Source organism: Octopus sinensis, unplaced genomic scaffold (genome assembly GCF_006345805.1).
Source record: "Octopus sinensis unplaced genomic scaffold, ASM634580v1 Contig15538, whole genome shotgun sequence".
Classification (NCBI taxonomy): Eukaryota; Metazoa; Mollusca; class Cephalopoda; order Octopoda; family Octopodidae; genus Octopus; species Octopus sinensis.
Genome location: NW_021833782.1, coordinates 22,501 through 42,506, shown reverse-complemented (window position 1 = coordinate 42,506; position 20,006 = coordinate 22,501). Strand labels below are relative to the sequence as shown.

Genomic DNA, 20,006 nt, shown 5'->3' with positions numbered 1-20,006 from the left:
GGCTGCCTTGAGAACAGCTGCCAGGTACCGATGGTCGACCCTATCGAAGGCTTTACTCTGATCTCAGTTGATCAAAGCCCCACCCGCGCCAGCGTCGTTACCCACCCTCTCTATGATGTAGCGCATTAGATGGAGGTTGTCATGTATCGACCTGGTCGGCACGGCGCATGTCTGCGTCTTGCCAACCAGCTTGTCCACGACAAGCGCCAATCTCTTGGCTAGCACCTTGGCCAAAATCTTCAACTCTGCATTGAGCAGAGTGATGGGCCGAAAATTCCCTATAATGTCCCCCTTGTTTGGGTCCTTTTTTAGCAAAGCCACCACCCCTCGACAGACAAAAGCAGGAATTCTCCCGTTTTGCTGCCAGGCCCGCAAACAAGTCTGGCATTGAAGTGTAAAGCTCGTAGGACAGACCATCCAAACCCAGCGATCTACCTCTCGTGCAACTCTTCATTGCTTCCTCCACTTCCCAGGCAGATATCGGTCCTTTGCAGCACTCTGCCTCACTGTCTGAGAGTTGCGGTAGGCCGTCCAGGTACACACCGAAGTCTGCACCATTGTGCGTTCCACCGCTTGTCCCAAACAGTTGAGCAAAGTGCCGCTGAAACACCGTACACATCTGCTTCGGTTCGGTAACCTCACGCCCGTTCTGGTCCACCAAAGACCGAATGGTTGCTTTGTTACCTCGCTTCGCCTCTGCCACGCTGGTCCATCGAGCGGCTCTAGTCCCCTCCCCGCTTAGCGAACGTGCCTTAGCTCTGACAATGCAGCCTTCGTGTTTGGCGTCAAAGTGTTGGTCGAGGGCCAACCTTGCCGCCAACACGTCGGTCGCGATGCCAGTCTCAAGAGCCTCGTCTAGTTTCTTAACTAAATCCCGCTCTCTCTTCCTACGTTCAATAGCTAGAGTCTTACTAAACCTAATCAACTCTACTCTAATTGCTCTCTTGAGGGCAAACCACCAGTTGTTGTTGATGATTGCCCCCGTGAGCGCCCGCTTAACTAGTAAACTAATCCGGTCTCTGTAAGCTTTGCACGTCGTTAATGACACGTTCAGCTTCCAGTATCCGGGTCCCTGTCTATGTAGCCTATCTGTCGACCGTACAGATCACGAATTCGTGGTCCGTGTAGTCGACTAGGTGGAATTGTGGACACCCTATGCTGTCCTTATCCACTGGCCTACAAAACACTCTATCTAAGTACGATCTAGACGACTCGATGCAATTGGTCCAAGTCCACATTGGCACATTCGGGTTGTCTAGTCGAAACCTGTCGGAGAGCTGAAAGTGTCCGAGTAGGTTGGCGAGGCTCTTGCACCCTCCTCTCCTATCAGACGCTCCCCTGCCCACCTGATCGAAACGTTCGTCTAAGACAGCGTTCCAATCCCCAACTAGCACTAGAGTGCGTGACGTTCCCAGGAAAACTTCCAGACGTTTGAAATAATCCGACTGCCCTGCTCCTGTCGGAGCGTAGGCAGCCAGCAGTCTGAAAGCACCGCCGTCACTACTATCTACATCGAGGACCACCAACTTACCTTCCGGATCCAGGAAGATTGTCCTTATTTTCAAAGCCCAGGCCCTTCCGAAACAACACCGCAGTACCACCACCGCCCGCTCCCGGCCGACACGGCGATAGAAATATCTCGTATCCGCCGAAAAGGGCTGCGAGTTCCTGTGGGTCGGAGAGCCTGGTTTCACTGAGGCTTGCTACATCCAATCATGATGAAACCTCAGGTCGTTTAACAGGTGACCCTGTTTCCAAGGTGACCCAAGGCCTCTCACATTCAAGCAACCGATTCTAAGTTTTGCCATGTTTCAAAGGTGGAAAGAAAAATAAAAGGAGAAAAAGGCTCTACTTACTGTTGTTGGTGGTGGGGGTGGCTCCTCTGTGCTTTTGCACGAGTGCTTCAATTATATTTTTATAAAGTTTCTTTGAGAAACTTTTCCCTAGCGATCCGACATCGTTAGGGAATATTTGTTTTATTTCACTATATGTTTTTTGATTGATTTTTATTGTGAGAATGTGTTGTGTGTTGGTGTGTTGTGTGTTGGTGTGTTGTGTGTTGGTATAATGAAATCTTCAATTTGTGTACTTGTATTGTCTTTTAGATATGTAACTAGTTTTTCATTTTTTGTGTTTATTGCTGTAATCATGTCTGTTGGTGTTGGTGTGTGTGGCAGTGGCAGTAGTGGTGTCGAAAGTGTTGTTGTTGTTGTTCTTCTTCTTGATGTTGGGAAGCACTATTTGTTCGTGCTTCCCCTGTGTGTCCTTTTGTTTTTTCCTCCTTTTCTAATTTGGAGGCACTGTGTGTCATTCCCCTTTCTCGGTATCAGTGCTCACACAATCTGAGCTGTCCTGATCCGGAAAGGGGATGGCTGTCGGGTCCGCTTCATCAGCAGGGCGAAAGATTTCTGTTGGTTCTGCTGGTAGCAGTGGTGTTGCTGTGTCCATTGGTGATGATGACGGTGTTGGTGTTTCTCCTTGTTTTTTTGTTGTCGTTTTTCTTGGTGCTGGGGTTGATGTTGGTTTGGTGGTTGTTGTTGGAGGTGGTGTCGTTCGTCGTGGTGGTGTCGCAGCCTTTGGTGTTTCGTGCTGTTGTTGTTTCTGTTGTTGTTGTTGATGTTGTTGCTGCTGCTGCCTCTTGTTGTATTGCAAATAAGAAAACGGAGAGGAACAATAGTTGGTTCATCTTAGGACATTAAAAACGTTAACTTATTTATTTATTAAACTGATAATTATAATAGCATACATACATATAGCATATTATTCTATGCATATAAAATATGTGTGTGTGGAGGCACGTGGCTTAGTGGTTAGGGTGTCAGCATCATGATCGTAACATTGCGGTTTCAATTCCTGGATCGGGCGATGCGTTGTGTTCTTGAGCAAAACACTTCCTTTTCACATTTCTCCAGTCCACTCAGCCGGCAAAAATGAGTAACGCTGCGATGGACTGGTGTCCCATCCAGCTGGGGAACACATACGCCATGGAAACTAGGAAACTGGGCCCATGAGCCCGGCTAGCCTTTAAAAGGGCACATTTATTATTATATATATATTATATATATATTATATATGTGGCTGTGTGGTAAGTAGCTTGCTAACCAACCACATGGTTCCGGGTTCAGTCCCACTGCGTGGCATCTTGGGCAAGTGTCTTCTGCTATAGCCCCGGGCCGACCAATGCCTTGTGAGTTGATTTGGTAGACGGAAACTGAAAGAAGCCTGTCGTATATATGTATATATATATGTGTGTGTGTGTATATGTTTGTGTGTTTGTGTTTGTCCCCCTAGCATTGTCTGACAACCGATGCTGGTGTGTTTACGTCCCCGTCACTTAGCGGTTCGGCAAAAGAGACCAATAGAATAAGTACGGGGCTTACAAAGAATAAGTCCCGGGATCGATTTGCTTGACTAGAGGCGGTGCTCCAGCATGGCCGCAGTCAAATGACTGAAACAAGTAAAAGAGTAAAAGAGTATATATATATATATATATCTATATATAAAATATATATTATATATATATAATATATATAAATATGTGTGTGTGTGTGTGTGTGTGTGTTGGTGTGTGTGTGTGTGTGTGTGTGTGTGTGTGTGTGTGGAGGTGCAATGGCCCAGTGGTTAGGGCAGTGGACTCGCAATTGTAGGATCACGGTTTCGATTCCCAGACCGGGCGTTGTGAGTGTTTATTGAGCGAAAACACCTAAAGCTCCACGAGGCTCCGGCAGGGGATGGTAGTGATCCCTGCTGTACTCTTACACCACAACTTTCTCTCACTCTTTCGCGTCATTTGAAGGCTAAAACAATGCAAAGCGCATTGTGACCAGCAATGTGTAGCAACATTGACAGCCTGGTTGGTCATGGTGATCACGATGATATATATATATATATATATATATATATATATATATATATATATATATATATATATATATATATACATACACACACACACACACACACATACACAAACACACACATATATAAACACACATGGTGTACTATTCACTTGATGATGATGAGCAAAAAAAAAAACACTCAGAATGTGGAAAAATTAGACATTAAACCAATAAAACATAAAAAATTATCCTTGTGAGTCAATTACTTGGCCATCGGATATTTTCCAGTCTGTGTAACTCATAATACCAATTTCTTTCAATCTATTCACTGCATAACTTGGCCAGTTCTTGTTGGCAGACGGGTTAGCTGGACTCGGATGCATGAGGGTCTCAATACGAAGCTGGGAGAAAAGGTCCTGCTGTAAGCCTTTGACCGCTTTTGATGCGTTCTCGCTGGCAAAGTTGCCTACACCGATAACGAGCTTCACCTGTAACAACTGTACTACCTGCAGGAAAGCATGGTTGCATGCTGCTATTAGCTGTTTGCGTTCTGTGATTTTTAGTTTGCCCGGTGAGACGTTTCTGGCCGAAGTCTTCATGAACTGAAGTGGGCAGAAGTTGTATACATAACAGTCTTTGAAGAATACTTCTGGGGTCCCACAAAGAAATTTGAAGAGTCCCCAAAACCGTTTACCACTGACCTATTGCAAAGACAAAAATAAATAAATAAAAAACAAAATTTTTTTTAAATAGGAAAAGGGAAAAGAAAAGTGGTGTGGTCTTCATTAAACACAATAAAGATGCAAGCAGATGGTGGAGGGAGCTTCTATGTGGTCTGCTCGACCTGCTAGAGATAACAGTCAAATATTCTCAAATTATTTTTTTATTTTTATTTATATGCCCTTTTCAAGCCTAGCCAGGGTCATGGGCCCAGTTTCCCGGTTTCTATGGCGTATGTGTTCCCCCCAGCTGGACAGGATGCCAGTCCATCGCAGCGTTACTCAAGAAACAGGAAGAGAGAGTGAGAGAAAGTTGGGGCGAAAAAGTACAACAGGGATCGCCACCCCCCCCTACCAGAGCCTCGTGGAGCTTTAGGTGTTTTCGCGCAAATATTCTTCATTAAAAATCGGTTAATGACACAAAAGAACTAATAATAATAATAATGAAATTATTGTATACAGTGCTCAGGTGCACCACAACTTTCAGAAAGTGCATATAAAGTAATGCAGTAATGTAGAAATTGTCTGGAAAGTGAACAGCTTGTGTGTGTATGGAGGGGAGAAAATCAGGTGTAGTGTTGGCGAATCTCATAAGCATGGAAGTTTTGAAGGATGCAGTGCTCCGACAAGTAACAACTGATGCCGGCAGTTTGTTCCATCTTCAACAACTCTCAGCGTGAAAAATGTTTTCCTAAAGTCATGGGAGCTGTGTGCTGTTTTCTTACTTTGTAAATATGTCCACGGGTGTTAGATGGTGGAGTTTGAAGAGGTGCTCAGTTTATTGTTTGTGCGATGGTTGATAATTTTATGGGTGTCTGCCAGGTCAGCTGCCAGACGTCGGAGTTTCAATGTGGTCCATGCCCAGGGAAGTAAGGTGTTCAGGATATGGCAAATGCCTGATGGAGGGTATTCTTTTGGTTGCACGTCGCTGAACAGCTTCCAGACGATTGATGTCCTGGGCAAGATAGGGGTTCCACGATAATGAATTATCATTTTTAAATCAAGAAATTTATTTCCTTAATTATATTTAGTTTGTTGTGTCTGGGGAGGGTCATACAGCCAACAAAGACACTCACCAGTTCCATTTCCAGTCATTTAATTATTTATTTTATGTTTTCAAAGAATTTTCATTGCTTTGGTCAATGGATGATGAGATTGTCCGTTATTGGACCCATGTTCCATTTGTCTATTTGAGATTCTGTTGCGTGCATGTGTAATTGTGTATGTAAATTTGCGCGAAGACCATCATCCTCGATCTTGAGGGATTGCCATCACAATTATGTATGCACATATGAACGAATTTATATATGTATGTATGTATGCATGCATGCATACGAATGTATGTATGTATGTATGTATGTATGTATGTATGTATGTACGAATGTATGTATGTATGTACGAATGTATGTATGTATGCATGCATGCATGCATACGAATGTATGTATGTATGTATGTATGTATGTATGTATGCATGTATGTATGTATGTAGGTATGTATGTAGGTATGTATGTATGTATGTGTATGTATGTATGTATGTATGTATGTACGAATGTATGTGTATGTAGGTATGTAGGTATGTATGTATGTATGTACGTATGTATGTACGTATGTATGTATGTATGTATGTACGAATGTATGTATGTATGTATGTATGTATGTATGTATGTATGTAGGTATGTATGTATGTATGTATGTACGAATGTATGTATGTATGTATGTATGTATGTACGAATGTATGTATGTATGTATGTAGGTATGTATGTATGTATGTATGTATGCATGTAGATATGTACGAATGTATGTATGTATGTATGTATGTATGCAATTATGTATGTATGTATGTATATATGTATGTATGCATGTATGTATGTGTGAGTGTGTATGTGTGTATGTACGTACGTATGTATCAATGTATTGTGCATATCCATGTGTTTGTGTAAGTATGCATGTGTATGCGTGCGTATTTGAGTGTTTATCTCTGTTGCGTGTGTCTATGTGTAAGAGTTTGTGTGATGATTACTTACGTGCGTCTGTTACATATAAATGTGTGTCTTTGTGTGTATGCGTATGTATATATGGCGTGCTTCCCTGTCCGTATTACCTATGGACCTATTTACCCACCTACCCATGTATCTATATACTCTTTTACTCTTTTACTTGTTTCAGTCATTTGACTGCGGCCATGCTGGAGCACCGCCTTTAATCGAGCAACTCGACCCCGGGACTTATTCTTTTGTAAGCCCAGTACTTATTCTATCGATCTCTTTTGCCGAACCGCTAAGTAACTGGGACATAAAAAAACACACCAGCATCGGTTGTCAAGCAATGCTAGGGGGGACAAACACACTCACACAAACACACACACGCATATATAATATTACATATATACGACGGGCTTCTTTCAGTTTCCATCTACCAAATCCACTCACAAGGCTTTGGTCGGCCCGAGGCTATAGTAGAAGACACTTGCCCCCAGGTGCCACGCAGTGGGACTGAACCCGGAACCATGTGGCTGGTAAACACTACTTACCACACAGCCACTCCTGCGCCTATGTTTACCTACATACCTATTTACGGCAATTCATATCGAATGTTTGCCCTATTTACCTATCCAGCTATTTTATTTTATTATTTGCTTTCTTTTAGAGAAATTTACTAGTTGAGATTTGATAAGTATATCAATGATTCCATGAAGGACGTCAATGACTTAAAGTTTACTGACCCGTGACATGGCATTAACTTGTGTGAAATACTCTTTTACTCTTTTACTTGTTTCAGTCATTTGACTGCGGCCATGCTGGAGCACCGCCTTTAATCGAGCAACTCGACCCCGGGACTTATTCTTTTGTAAGCCCAGTACTTATTCTATCGATCTCTTTTGCCGAACCGCTAAGTAACGGGGACATAAACACACCAGCATCGGTTGTCAAGCAATGCTAGGGGGGACAAACACACTCACACAAACACACACACGCATATATATATATACATATATACGACGGGCTTCTTTCAGTTTCCATCTACCAAATCCACTCACAAGGCTTTGGTCGGCCCGAGGCTATAGTAGAAGACACTTGCCCAAGGTGCCACGCAGTGGGACTGAACCCGGAACCATGTGGCTGGTAAACAAGCTACTTACCACACAGCCACTCCTGCGCCTATGTTTACCTACATACCTATTTACGGCAATCATATCGAATGTTTGCCCTATTTACCTATCCAGCTATTTTATTTTATTATTTGCTTTCTTTTAGAGAAATTTACTAGTTGAGATTTGATAAGTATATCAATGATTCCATGAAGGACGTCAATGACTTAAAGTTTACTGACCCGTGACATGGCATTAACTTGTGTGAAATACTCTTTTACTCTTTTACTTGTTTCAGTCATTTGACTGCGGCCATGCAGGAGCACCGCCTTTAGTCGAGCAAATCAATCCCAGGACTTATTCTTTGTCAGCCTACTACTTACTTATTCTATCGGTCTCTTTTGCCGAACTGCTAAGTTTCGGGGACGTAAACACACCAGCATCGGTTGTCAAGCGATTTGGGGGGGGGGGGCACAGACACACAAACATATACACATACAACATACATACATACATATATATATATATATATATATATATTATATATATATATATATATATACACATATACACGACTGTATGTATATGTATCCATTCGAACTTGTGTATTTGTATACTTGTCTCCATATATGTCAATAATGCCGTTACACAGCTTGTATACATAATTTTTTCTTATTTCGTTTTTTCCCCACCCCTCCTTCGTTCCTTTTTCTCTCTCTTCCTTTCTTTCGTCACCCCCCCCCTTACTCAGTATATGAGAATCGCTACATAGATGATTTTAAATTGCGTGCAAGATGGTTTGCGTGAATATATGTACGCATGCATTTATGTGTATATTTAGATTTATATTTATACGTCTGTATATGTATGGCGTTTGCACGCATCCTTCTGTGTATGTTGATATATATATGTACATTTTAATATAAATATGTATTGCAGTGTAATATTTATAACAGGTTTAATTTCTATGCATTAATTTATACTTTCTTCATTACGTCAATATGTATTTTATTCAATGTAAGGTTTTTTCCTCGGATTTTATAATTTTTATAAGTTTTTATATATATATATATATATACATATATTTTTGACCTTTTTGTTTATCGCTCGCAGATTGACCGTTTTTTCTAAAGGGCAATCAAACAAGTCCATTTTTTTTAAAGGTGTAGCGTTTGTAAGAGTCTAGATTGAATTGATATATCGGTTCCATTCTAGCAAAAACTGTCTGATGAACGGCAACGAGAAACTCAGAGTAACAGATTTTGTTGAATTTTCTGCTGCTTAAAATAAAGTATATATACATATATATATAATATATATATATACACATATACACGACTGTATGTATATGTATCCATTCGAACTTGTGTATTTGTATACTTGTCTCCATATATGTCAATAATGCCGTTACACAGCTTGTATACATAATTTTTTCTTATTTCGTTTTTTCCCCACCCCTCCTTCGTTCCTTTTTCTCTCTCTTCCTTTCTTTCGTCACCCCCCCCCTTACTCAGTATATGAGAATCGCTACATAGATGATTTTAACTTGCGTGCAAGATGGTTTGCGTGAATATATGTACGCATGCATTTATGTGTATATTTAGATTTATATTTATACGTCTGTATATGTATGGCGTTTGCACGCATCCTTCTGTGTATGTTGATATATATATGTACATTTTAATATAAATATGTATTGCAGTGTAATATTTATAACAGGTTTAATTTCTATGCATTAATTTATACTTTCTTCATTAACGTCAATATGTATTTTATTCAATGTAAGGTTTTTTCCTCGGATTTTATAATTTTTATAAGTTTTTATATATATATATATATATACATATATTTTTGACCTTTTTGTTTATCGCTCGCAGATTGACCGTTTTTTCTAAAGGGCCAATCAAACAAGTCCATTTTTTTTAAAGGTGTAGCGTTTGTAAGAGTCTAGATTGAATTGATATATCGGTTCCATTCTAGCAAAAACTGTCTGATGAACGGCAACGAGAAACTCAGAGTAACAGATTTTGTTGAATTTTCTGCTGCTTAAAATAAAGTATATATACATATATATATATATGTATGTATATATATATATGTATATATATATACACACACACACATATATACGACGGGTTTCTTTCAGTTTCTGTCTACCAAATCCACTCACAAGGTTTTGGTGGCCCGAGGCTAGAGTAGAAGACACTTACCATGCAGTGGGACTGAACCCGGAACCAAGTGGTTCGTTAGCAAGCTACTTACCCAAGTTATCCGAGTCACTCCTGCAGTGACCCTGGGTCAAAGCTGTCCATGGAAGTTACACAACATTGCCACCGCCATCACTGCCAGAGAAACAACTATTGCTACTATTACTGGTGAGAAGAAAAAAGTCAGACGAAAAGTAATTTGCTATCCAAGGACATTGAAAGATGATCCTTAATCTTTATATATAAAAGTAAGGTTGTGTGTCTGTCTACTCCGATTTAGATTCCTAACTACTCCCACATTTTACGGTGCAGTTTAACCAAAACCGGGTATCTTATAGTCGTGATTCATATCGAGCCCATCTGGGTATTAGCGCGCATCTACGATGAGTCTACGATTTAAAAAATAATTTACCATCATTTTTTTCCATTTTAATGCATATTTTTTAAATATAAGGGAAGTAACTCTCTAAAAATGTCTACGATGAGTCAACGATTTAAAAAACATTTACCATCATATTTTTTCCATTTTAATGCATATTTTTTAAATATAAGGGAAGTAACTCTCTAAAAATGTCTACGATGAGTCAACGATTTAAAAAACATTTACCATCATATTTTTTCCATTTTTAATGCATTTTTTTTTGCTATTTTTTGGCTATAACTCTCTAAAAATGCTTCATAGTTATTTCCCTTACAAACCCGAGCAACGCCGGGCGATACTGCTAGTAGTAAATATATTAATTCTGACTGCTGTGCCGTCTAAGTAGGACGCTGGGTCCCTCACCACCCCGGGTAAATCAGAGCAATGGCGCCTTATTGCATTTATTGACAGTAAACATTGATTAGAATTGTGTCCCAAGACCTGTGCCATTCCCAACAGATCAACTGCTCAATGTGTTACAAGCCTTAAGATGACACTTGTCTGACAGACAACCGACCACCGATCCAACCACTTCTCTGCTCTTGATAATTCTAAGGAGCTCATCCACCACACCACTTCAATTCAACTACACCCATGATGGCGGCGTCGACGACGGCGACGATGACAGTAACAAGAACAACGACAACAATACAATAAAAAGCATTGTTCTAGCAAGGAAATGAAAATGTTAGGACGGTATTAGCAGTATTTTAAGTGGACTTTGTTCAAATTTTGGTACCCAAACATTCTGTCAATGCCATTTTAGAGGCTTTAGTGTATACATACTTTAAAACGGAGCGGCTGGGGGTGGGGGAGGAATGTCGTGTGGGGTGCAGAGATAACAGAAAAAAAGTAAGAGTTTTAGTGAAAGAGAAGAAATGTCAAAAATATTATGAGTGTTTTGAGTGGACTTTGTTCAAATTTTATTACCATCACTGTTCCTTATAGCTATTTTATTTAGATGGTTCATTTCGAGATGGTGGTGGTGGTGGTGGTGGTGGTGGAGGTGTGCAAAGTACGAAGGGAAGCGAAGATAACGTAAAACGTAAAGAGTTTGATGGGGGAAAGGTGGAAAAAATATTACATGAATGTTTTGGGTGGACTTTGTTCAAATTTTAGAAAGCTCTCGCTTTCGTTCATATTTTTTTGCCTTGGGTTGTATTAACAGAAAGCAGAAAGGTTAGATAGGGAGTATGACTATGAGAGAGAGACAGAAAGAGAGAGAGAGAGAGAGGACGAAAGAGAGCGAGAGTAGGGGGGGAGTAAGAGAAAGGCCGAGTCTGATAATGTAAGTATATCACTCTCTTTTACTCTTTTACTTGTTTCAGTCATTTGACTGCGGCCATGCTGGAGCACCACCTTTAGTCGAGCAAATCGACCCCGGGACTTATTCTTTGTAAGCCCAGTACTTATTCTATCGGGGATCTTTTGCCGAACCGCTAAGTGACGGGGACGTAAACACACCAGCATCGGTTGTCAAGCAAAGCTAGGGGGACAAACACAGACACACAAACATACACACACACACACATACATATATATATATATACATATATACGACAGGCTTCTTTCAGTTTCCGTCTACCAAATCCACTCACAAGGCATTGGTCGGCCCGGGGCTATAGCAGAAAGCACTTGCCCAATATGCCACGCAGTGGGACTGAACCCAGAACCATTTGGTTGGTTAGCAAGCTACTTACCACACAGCCACTCCTGTCGACATATTATTCACATAATTTCTTATAATAATCACATCAGTAATTTAATTGATAATTACTGATGGTGTGTGTTGAACATAAGGCCATTTGTTCGACAATCTGTTTTACTAACACCTACAGTCTATCCTGAGGGAACACGACCTTGGAGTCAACGGATCTTTTCCATTTGAATGGCAGTTTTCAACACAATTAAATTTCGTATACTGGTAGAATTAGGGTTAGGGGTGGGGGAAGGGTATCTTCTTTTTCTTCGCAAATGTAAATAGGCGCAGGAGTGGCTGTGTGGTAAGTAGCTTGCTAACCAGCCACATGGTTCCAGGTTCAGTCCCACTACGTGGCATCTTGGGCAAGTGTCTTCTGCTATAGCCCCGGGCCGACCAATGCCTTGTGAGTGGATTTGGTAGACGGAAACTGAAAGAAGCCTGTCGTATATATATATATATATATATATATATATATATGTGTGTGTCTGTGTTTGTTCCCCTAGCATTGCTTGACAACCGATGCTGGTGTGTTTACGTCCCCGTCACTTAGCGGTTCGGCAAAAAGAGACCGATAGAATAAGTACTGGGCTTACAAAAAGAATAAGTCCCGGGGTCGAGTCAAATGGCTGAAACAAGTAAAAGAGTAAAAGAGTAAAGAGTAAACTCAATCTGTTTCTTAAAGGAGGGACATATTCATACAGCACGAAATGTTGTTTACCTAAATGGAGGTCAGCGATTGGTTAAAATTGCCGAAATACTCGATTTTAAAGTGGAAATATCTTACAAACTATAGAATTTTCTCAAGAAAGCCAAGAAAAAAATGATGTTTTATAAACACATTCTACCAGTATATGAAGTTTAAAAGTGTTTAGTTAACTAGAAATTGTGTTGACATATGCCGTTCAAAAGGAAAAGATCCGAGTCAACATTTTGCACGTCTTTTATATCACATCTGATACACAGAACATAATTCCCTGATATAGATGCAACATATATGATACACATTCCCAATTTTTTTTTTCAACCACCAGTATAACTTGAGAGGAAAGCTTTTAATTACTCTGAAACAAGGACAAACTAAACGTCTGAAAACAAACATGGACGTTTAGTACCAACTTCAAAAGATTTGGACAGGCAAATGGTTAATCCTTTTGTGACCATATTTTTGTTGAAATACACTGTCATTGCTTCAATTGGATCGGATCTTTTCCTTTTGACAGACAGAATTCAACCCAGGGTTGAATTCTGTCTATCAAAAGGAAAAGATCCCTTCAATTAATTTTGAAAATAATGAAGGATTTATTAAAATAACTTTGTCGTTATTAAGCTGGTGTTTGGGACATAAACTAGTATGAAATTTTTGGTAAATTTTCATGGAAGGTTTTCATTTGGATCACTTTAACCCTTTCGTTATCCTATGTTATTACAGGTGATACGCAAGACATATATTCCTGGTGTTCATGCGTCATATATGATAGACATTCCCAATGGCTTCAACCATCAGAGTATCTTGTGACTTAGGAAAAGAAAACTTTTATTGTGTTGTCCAGAAAGTTTGTGCCGATTTTTAAAGGAAAGAAAAAGGTCAATAAATACGTGCCATTACATTTTTAATCAACCAAATATGAACCATTTTCTTGCACAGTGCGTCTCCATCTTTCCTTTAACTTGAAAATACCCTCTTCCAAGAATTGAGGTGGTTTCATGGCAAAGAATTCATCAAGGTATCTTTTTACGTCATCCAAGGAATTAAAATTTTTACCACTAAGATTATTCTGCTGAGACCTGAATAAGTGGAAATCCGAAGGAGTAATATCTGGGGAATATGGAGGGTGGGTTAACACATCCCAGCTGAGCTGCAGCAATTTTTGTCTGGTTCCCCAAAGTATCAAGTGCTGAAAATGAACTTTCTTATCTTCTATTTTAAAGGGTTACAGAATTAACACAGGAACATAAACCTTCTTCCACGAAAAGATAGCTTAAACTGTGCTCTAAATGGAGGTGTAGTCAAATACTTTTACTTTACTTTACTTTTACTTGTTTCAGTCATTTGACTGCGGCCATGCTGGAGCACCGCCTTTAGTCGAGCAAATCGACCCCGGGACTTATTCTTTGTAAGCCCAGTACTTATTCTATCGGTCTCTTTTTGCCGAACCGCTAAGTGACGGGGACGTAAACACACCAGCATCGGTTGTCAAGCAATGCTAGGGGGACAAACACAGACACACAAACACACACACATACATATATATATATACATACATACGACAAGCTTCTTTCAGTTTCCGTCTACCAAATCCACTCACAAGGCTTTGGTCGGCCCGAGGCTATAGTAGAAGACATTTGCCCAAGATGCCATGCAGTGGGACTGAACCCGGAACCATGTAGTTCATAAGCAAACTACTTACCACACAGCCACTCCTGCGCCTATTTTATAGACTCAATCATGTTCTAAAATAAGTCGAAAGGTAAGCTACTATAAATCGGCACGAACTTTCCGGACAACCCAATATACTACTCAGAACATATAAAACAAGGGCTCACTAAAAATCTGAAAAGATACATGGACATTTAGGACAAACTTATGAAAATGCTTTGAACAGGGAGAGGTTTAAACCGGCTATATCCGGTCCAAATATTCTAAATGTTTTACATTCAAACTGGCGATATCTAGCCTCTCACACTTAACCTACAATGTCATGCTAAAAATAAACAATCACATCACTGAAACCTCAAAGCAATAAGATAATGCATGATCAATTCAAAACAATTTGAGTGAAAAAGTATTATATTTCACAGAGTAATCTGAACACTAAAGGGTTAAAGTATTGACTTCATAACCATAGAGTTATGGGTTCAATTCCTAAGCTTAAGCAGGCTAGTTCATTTCAATGTTATTCCAGTCTACTTGGCTGTAAATAAGAACCAGTCTAGTTTTGGTGCGGCCTCTCTGCCCCCACTCCTCGTCTCTCTCTCACTCTCTCTGGCTGTCGTATGCTTGGTGTTCTGCTGGGTCAAGGTCAGCGGACAAAGACACTGTCTGCTTGCAACTGCACAAGCAATTAGCATGGTGTGTGAGTCACCAGGCCATACTCAGGAAATTATGCAGAGGCCGTTTACAAACACACACACTGCCCACTTACCACTGCAACGACGACCACCACCACCAACAACGCCATCATCATCTTCATTATCCGTTTCTTTATTACCCACAAGGGGCTATAAACATAGAGGGGACAAATGGATTAAGTCGATTACATCGACCCCAGTGCGTAACTGGTACTTGATTTATCGACCCTGAAAGGATGAAAGGCAAAGTCGACCGCGGCGGAATTTGAACTCAGAACGTAACGCCAGACGAAATACGGCTACGCATTCCGCCCGGTGTGCTGACGTTTCTGCCAGCTTGCTGCCTTCCATCATCCTCATTATCATCATCATTGACATCACATTTCGTGTCCATTTTCCATAGAGGGGACAAATGGATTAAGTCGATTACATCGACCCCAGTGCGTAACTGGTACTTGATTATCGACCCCGAAAGGATGAAAGGCAAAGTCGACCGCGGCGGAATTTGAACTCAGAACGTAACGCCAGACGAAATACGGCTACGCATTCCGCCCGGTGTGCTGACGTTTCTGCCAGCTTGCTGCCTTCCATCATCCTCATTATCATCATCATTGACATCACATTTCGTGTCCATTTTCCATAGAGGGGACAAATGGATTAAGTCGATTACATCGACCCCAGTGCGTAACTGGTACTTGATTTATCGACCCCGAAAGGATGAAAGGCAAAGTCGACCGTGGCGGAATTTGAACTCAGAACGTAACGCCAGACGAAATACGGCTACGCATTCCGCCCGGTGTGCTGACGTTTCTGCCAGCTTGCTGCCTTCCATCATCCTCATTATCATCATCATTGACATCACATTCGTGTCCATTTTCCATAGAGGGGACAAATGGATTAAGTCGATTACATCGACCCCAGTGCGTAACTGGTACTTGATTTATCGACCCCGAAAGGATGAAAGCAAAGTCGACCGCGCGGCGGAATTTGAACTCAGAACGTAACGCCAGACGAAATACGGCTACGCATTCCGCCCGGTGTGCTGACGTTTCTGCCAGCTTGCTGCCTTCCATCATCCTCATTATCATCATCATTGACATCACATTCGTGTCCATTTTCCATAGAGGGGACAAATGGATTAAGTCGATTACATCGACCCCAGTGCGTAACTGGTACTTGATTTATCGACCCCGAAAGGATGAAAGGCAAAGTCGACCGCGGCGGAATTTGAACTCAGAACGTAACGCCAGACGAAATACGGCTACGCATTCCGCCCGGTGTGCTGACGTTTCTGCCAGCTTGCTGCCTTCCATCATCCTCATTATCATCATCATTGACATCACATTTCGTGTCCATTTTCCATAGAGGGGACAAATGGATTAAGTCGATTACATCGACCCCAGTGCGTAACTGGTACTTGATTTATCGACCCCGAAAGGATGAAAGGCAAAGTCGACCGCGGCGGAATTTGAACTCAGAACGTAACGCCAGACGAAATACGGCTACGCATTCCGCCCGGTGTGCTGACGTTTCTGCCAGCTTGCTGCCTTCCATCATCCTCATTATCATCATCATTGACATCACATTTCGTGTCCATTTTCCATAGAGGGGACAAATGGATTAAGTAGATTACATCGACCCCAGTGCGTAACTGGTACTTGATTTATCGACCCCGAAAGGATGAAGGCAAAGTCGACCGCGGCGGAATTTGAACTCAGAACGTAACGCCAGACGAAATACGGCTACGCATTCCGCCCGGTGTGCTGACGTTTCTGCCAGCTTGCTGCCTTCCATCATCCTCATTATCATCATCATTGACATCACATTTCGTGTCCATTTTCCATAGAGGGGACAATGGATTAAGTCGATTACATCGACCCCAGTGCGTAACTGGTACTTGATTTATCGACCCCGAAAGGATGAAAGGCAAAGTCGACCGCGCGGAATTTGAACTCAGAACGTAACGCCAGACGAAATACGGCTACGCATTCCGCCCGGTGTGCTGACGTTTCTGCCAGCTTGCTGCCTTCCATCATCCTCATTATCATCATCATTGACATCACATTTCGTGTCATTTTCCATAGAGGGGACAAATGGATTAAGTAGATTACATCGACCCCAGTGCGTAACTGGTACTTGATTTATCGACCCCGAAAGGATGAAAGGCAAAGTCGACCGCGGCGGAATTTGAACTCAGAACGAACGCCGCCAGACGAAATACGGCTACGCATTCCGCCCGGTGTGCTGACGTTTCTGCCAGCTTGCTGCCTTCCATCATCCTCATTATCATCATCATTGACATCACATTTCGTGTCCATTTTCCATAGAGGGGACAAATGGATTAAGTCGATTACATCGACCCCAGTGCGTAACTGGTACTTGATTTATCGACCACCGAAAGATGAAAGGCAAAGTCGACCGCGGCGGAATTTGAACTCAGAACGTAATGCCAGACGAAATACGGCTACGCATTCCGCCCGGTGTGCTGACGTTTCTGCCAGCTTGCTGCCTTCCATCATCCTCATTATCATCATCATTGACATCATATTTCGTGTCCATTTTCCATAGAGGGGACAAATGGATTAAGTCGATTACATCGACCCCAGTGCGTAACTGGTACTTGATTTATCGACCCCAAAAGGATGAAAGGCAAAGTCGACCGCGGCGGAATTTGAACTCAGAACGTAACGCCAGACGAAATACGGCTACGCATTCCGCCCGGCGTGCTGACGTTTCTGCCAGCTTGCTGCCTTCCATCATCCTCATTATCATCATCATTGACATCACATTTCGTGTCCATTTTCCATACTAGCTTAATGTGCTGTAACAGTCCTAATCAGCCCCCATTTCAAGCTACTGTCATCACAGATGGATCAGAGACCACCCAACTGTGTGATATCTTGGGCCTAGTGTCTTCTACTATAGCCTCTAGCTGGGAAACAAGCTTCTTACCACACACCCATGCCTGCCCTTATATATACATATATATATATATTTCAGTGAATATACATACATACATACATATATATATATATCTTTATATATAAAAGTGAAGTTGTGTGTCTGTCTCCTACGATTTAGATTCCTAACTACTCCCACATTTTGCGGTGCAGTTTAACCAAAAGCGGGTATCTTATACTCGTGATTCATATCGAGCCCTTCTGGGTATTAGTGCGCGTCTACGATGAGCCTACGATTTAAAAAAAAATTTACCATAATTTTTTTCCATTTTAATGCATTTTTTTCGCTATTATATAAGGGAAGTAACTCTCTAAAAATGTGTACGATGAGTCAACGATTTAAAAAAAAAATTACCATCATTTTTTTCTATTTTTAATGCATTTTTTGCTATTTTTTGGCTATAACTCTCTAAAAATGCTTATATTGTTATCTCCCTTACAAACCCGAGCAACGCCGGGCGATACTGCTAGTATAAAATAAAATAAAAACTTGTTTATATTTAGTCCCTTTATGTCCCCTTAGTGGCTTAATGAATAAGGATTACCAAAATAAGTTACAAACTGAAATGAGCCCTGGGGTCAATACGTTTCGACTGAAAACCCTGGATGGAGGTGCCCCAGCATGGCCATAGTCCAACTAAAATCAACGAAAGAGAATAAAAGAAAAAAAGATGGAGAAGAAGAAAGAGAAGATTGATTGATTGAATGAATGGTGAATAATGATTGAGGAATGAAAGAATGACAAAACATTACAAGAAAGAGAAGATTGATTGATTGAATGAATGATGAATAATGATTGAGGAATGAAAGAATGACAAAACATTACAAGAAAGAGAAGATTGATTGATTGAATGAATGATGAATAATGATTGAGGAATGAAAGAATGACAAAACATTACAAGAAAGAGAAGATTGATTGATTGAATGAATGGTGAATAATGATTGAGGAATGAAAGAATGACAAAACATTACAAGAAAGAGAAGATTGATTGATTGAATGAATGATGAATAATGATTGAGGAATGAAAGAATGACAAAACATTACAAGAAAGAGAAGATTGATTGATTGAATGAATGGTGAATAATGATTGAGGAATGAAAGAATGACAAAACATTACAAGAAAGAGAAGATTGATTGATTGAATGAATGGTGAATAATGATGAGGAATGAAAGAATGACAAAACATTACAGAAAGAGAAGATTGATTGATTGAATGAATGATGAATAATGATTGAGGAATGAAAGAATGACAAAACATTACAAGAAAGAGAAGATTGATTGATTGAATGAATGGTGAATAATGATTGAGGAATGAAAGAATGACAAAACATTACAAGAAAGAGAAGATTGATTGATTGAATGAATGATGAATAATGATTGAGGAATGAAAGAATGACAAAACATTACAAGAAAGAGAAGATTGATTGATTGAATGAATGGTGAATAATGATTGAGGAATGAAAGAATGACAAAACATTAAAAAGGAAACAAAAACAAAATGTCTCTAAAATACGTACTTCATTTCTCGGACATTCCAGTCCCAGGACTGGACGCTTTGGATGCTCTCTTTGTGGTTTCCCTACGATACCATCAATCTTCAACCAATTCCGGACAGTATCACATTCTCCAAATGGTACCTGGGGAAAATGTTAAGAAAAGAATCTTGTATAGGCGCAGGAGTGGCTGTATGGTAAGTAGCTTGCTAACCAACCACATGGTTATGGGTTCAGTCCCACTGCATGGCATCTTGGGCAAAGTGTCTTCTGCTATAGCCCCAGGCCGACCAATGCCTTGTGAGTGGATTTGGTAGACGGAAACTGAAAGAAGCCTGTCGTGTATATGTATATATATGTATGTATATATGTGTGTGTGTGTATGTGTTTGTGTGTCTGTGTTTGTCCCCCTAGCATTGCTTGACAACCAATACTGGTGTGTTCACGTCCCCATCACTTAGTGGTTCGGCAAAAGAGACCGATAGAATAAGTACTGGGCTTACAAAG

General features: G+C 40.8%; 1 protein-coding gene across 2 annotated transcripts in view; it reads right to left on the bottom strand.

Annotated features, from left to right (window-relative positions):
- Positions 1-1,789: 1,789 nt before the first annotated feature.
- The window catches only part of LOC115230427 (single-strand selective monofunctional uracil DNA glycosylase-like), a 33,786-nt gene continuing 15,569 nt past the window's right edge, over positions 1,790-20,006 (bottom strand). The window contains exons 2-4 of one of the 2 annotated variants that reach the window (XM_036499659.1): positions 19,524-19,643; positions 4,106-4,540; positions 1,790-2,628 (exon numbers count right to left, since the gene is read on the bottom strand). In XM_036499659.1, the coding sequence (XP_036355552.1) occupies positions 2,308-2,628; positions 4,106-4,540; positions 19,524-19,643 (876 nt within the window). In that variant the 3' untranslated portion in view covers positions 1,790-2,307. Of the gene's footprint in view, positions 2,638-4,105; positions 4,541-19,523; positions 19,644-20,006 lie in introns of both variants that reach the window. The other variant, XM_029800620.2, reaches the window with a different exon arrangement.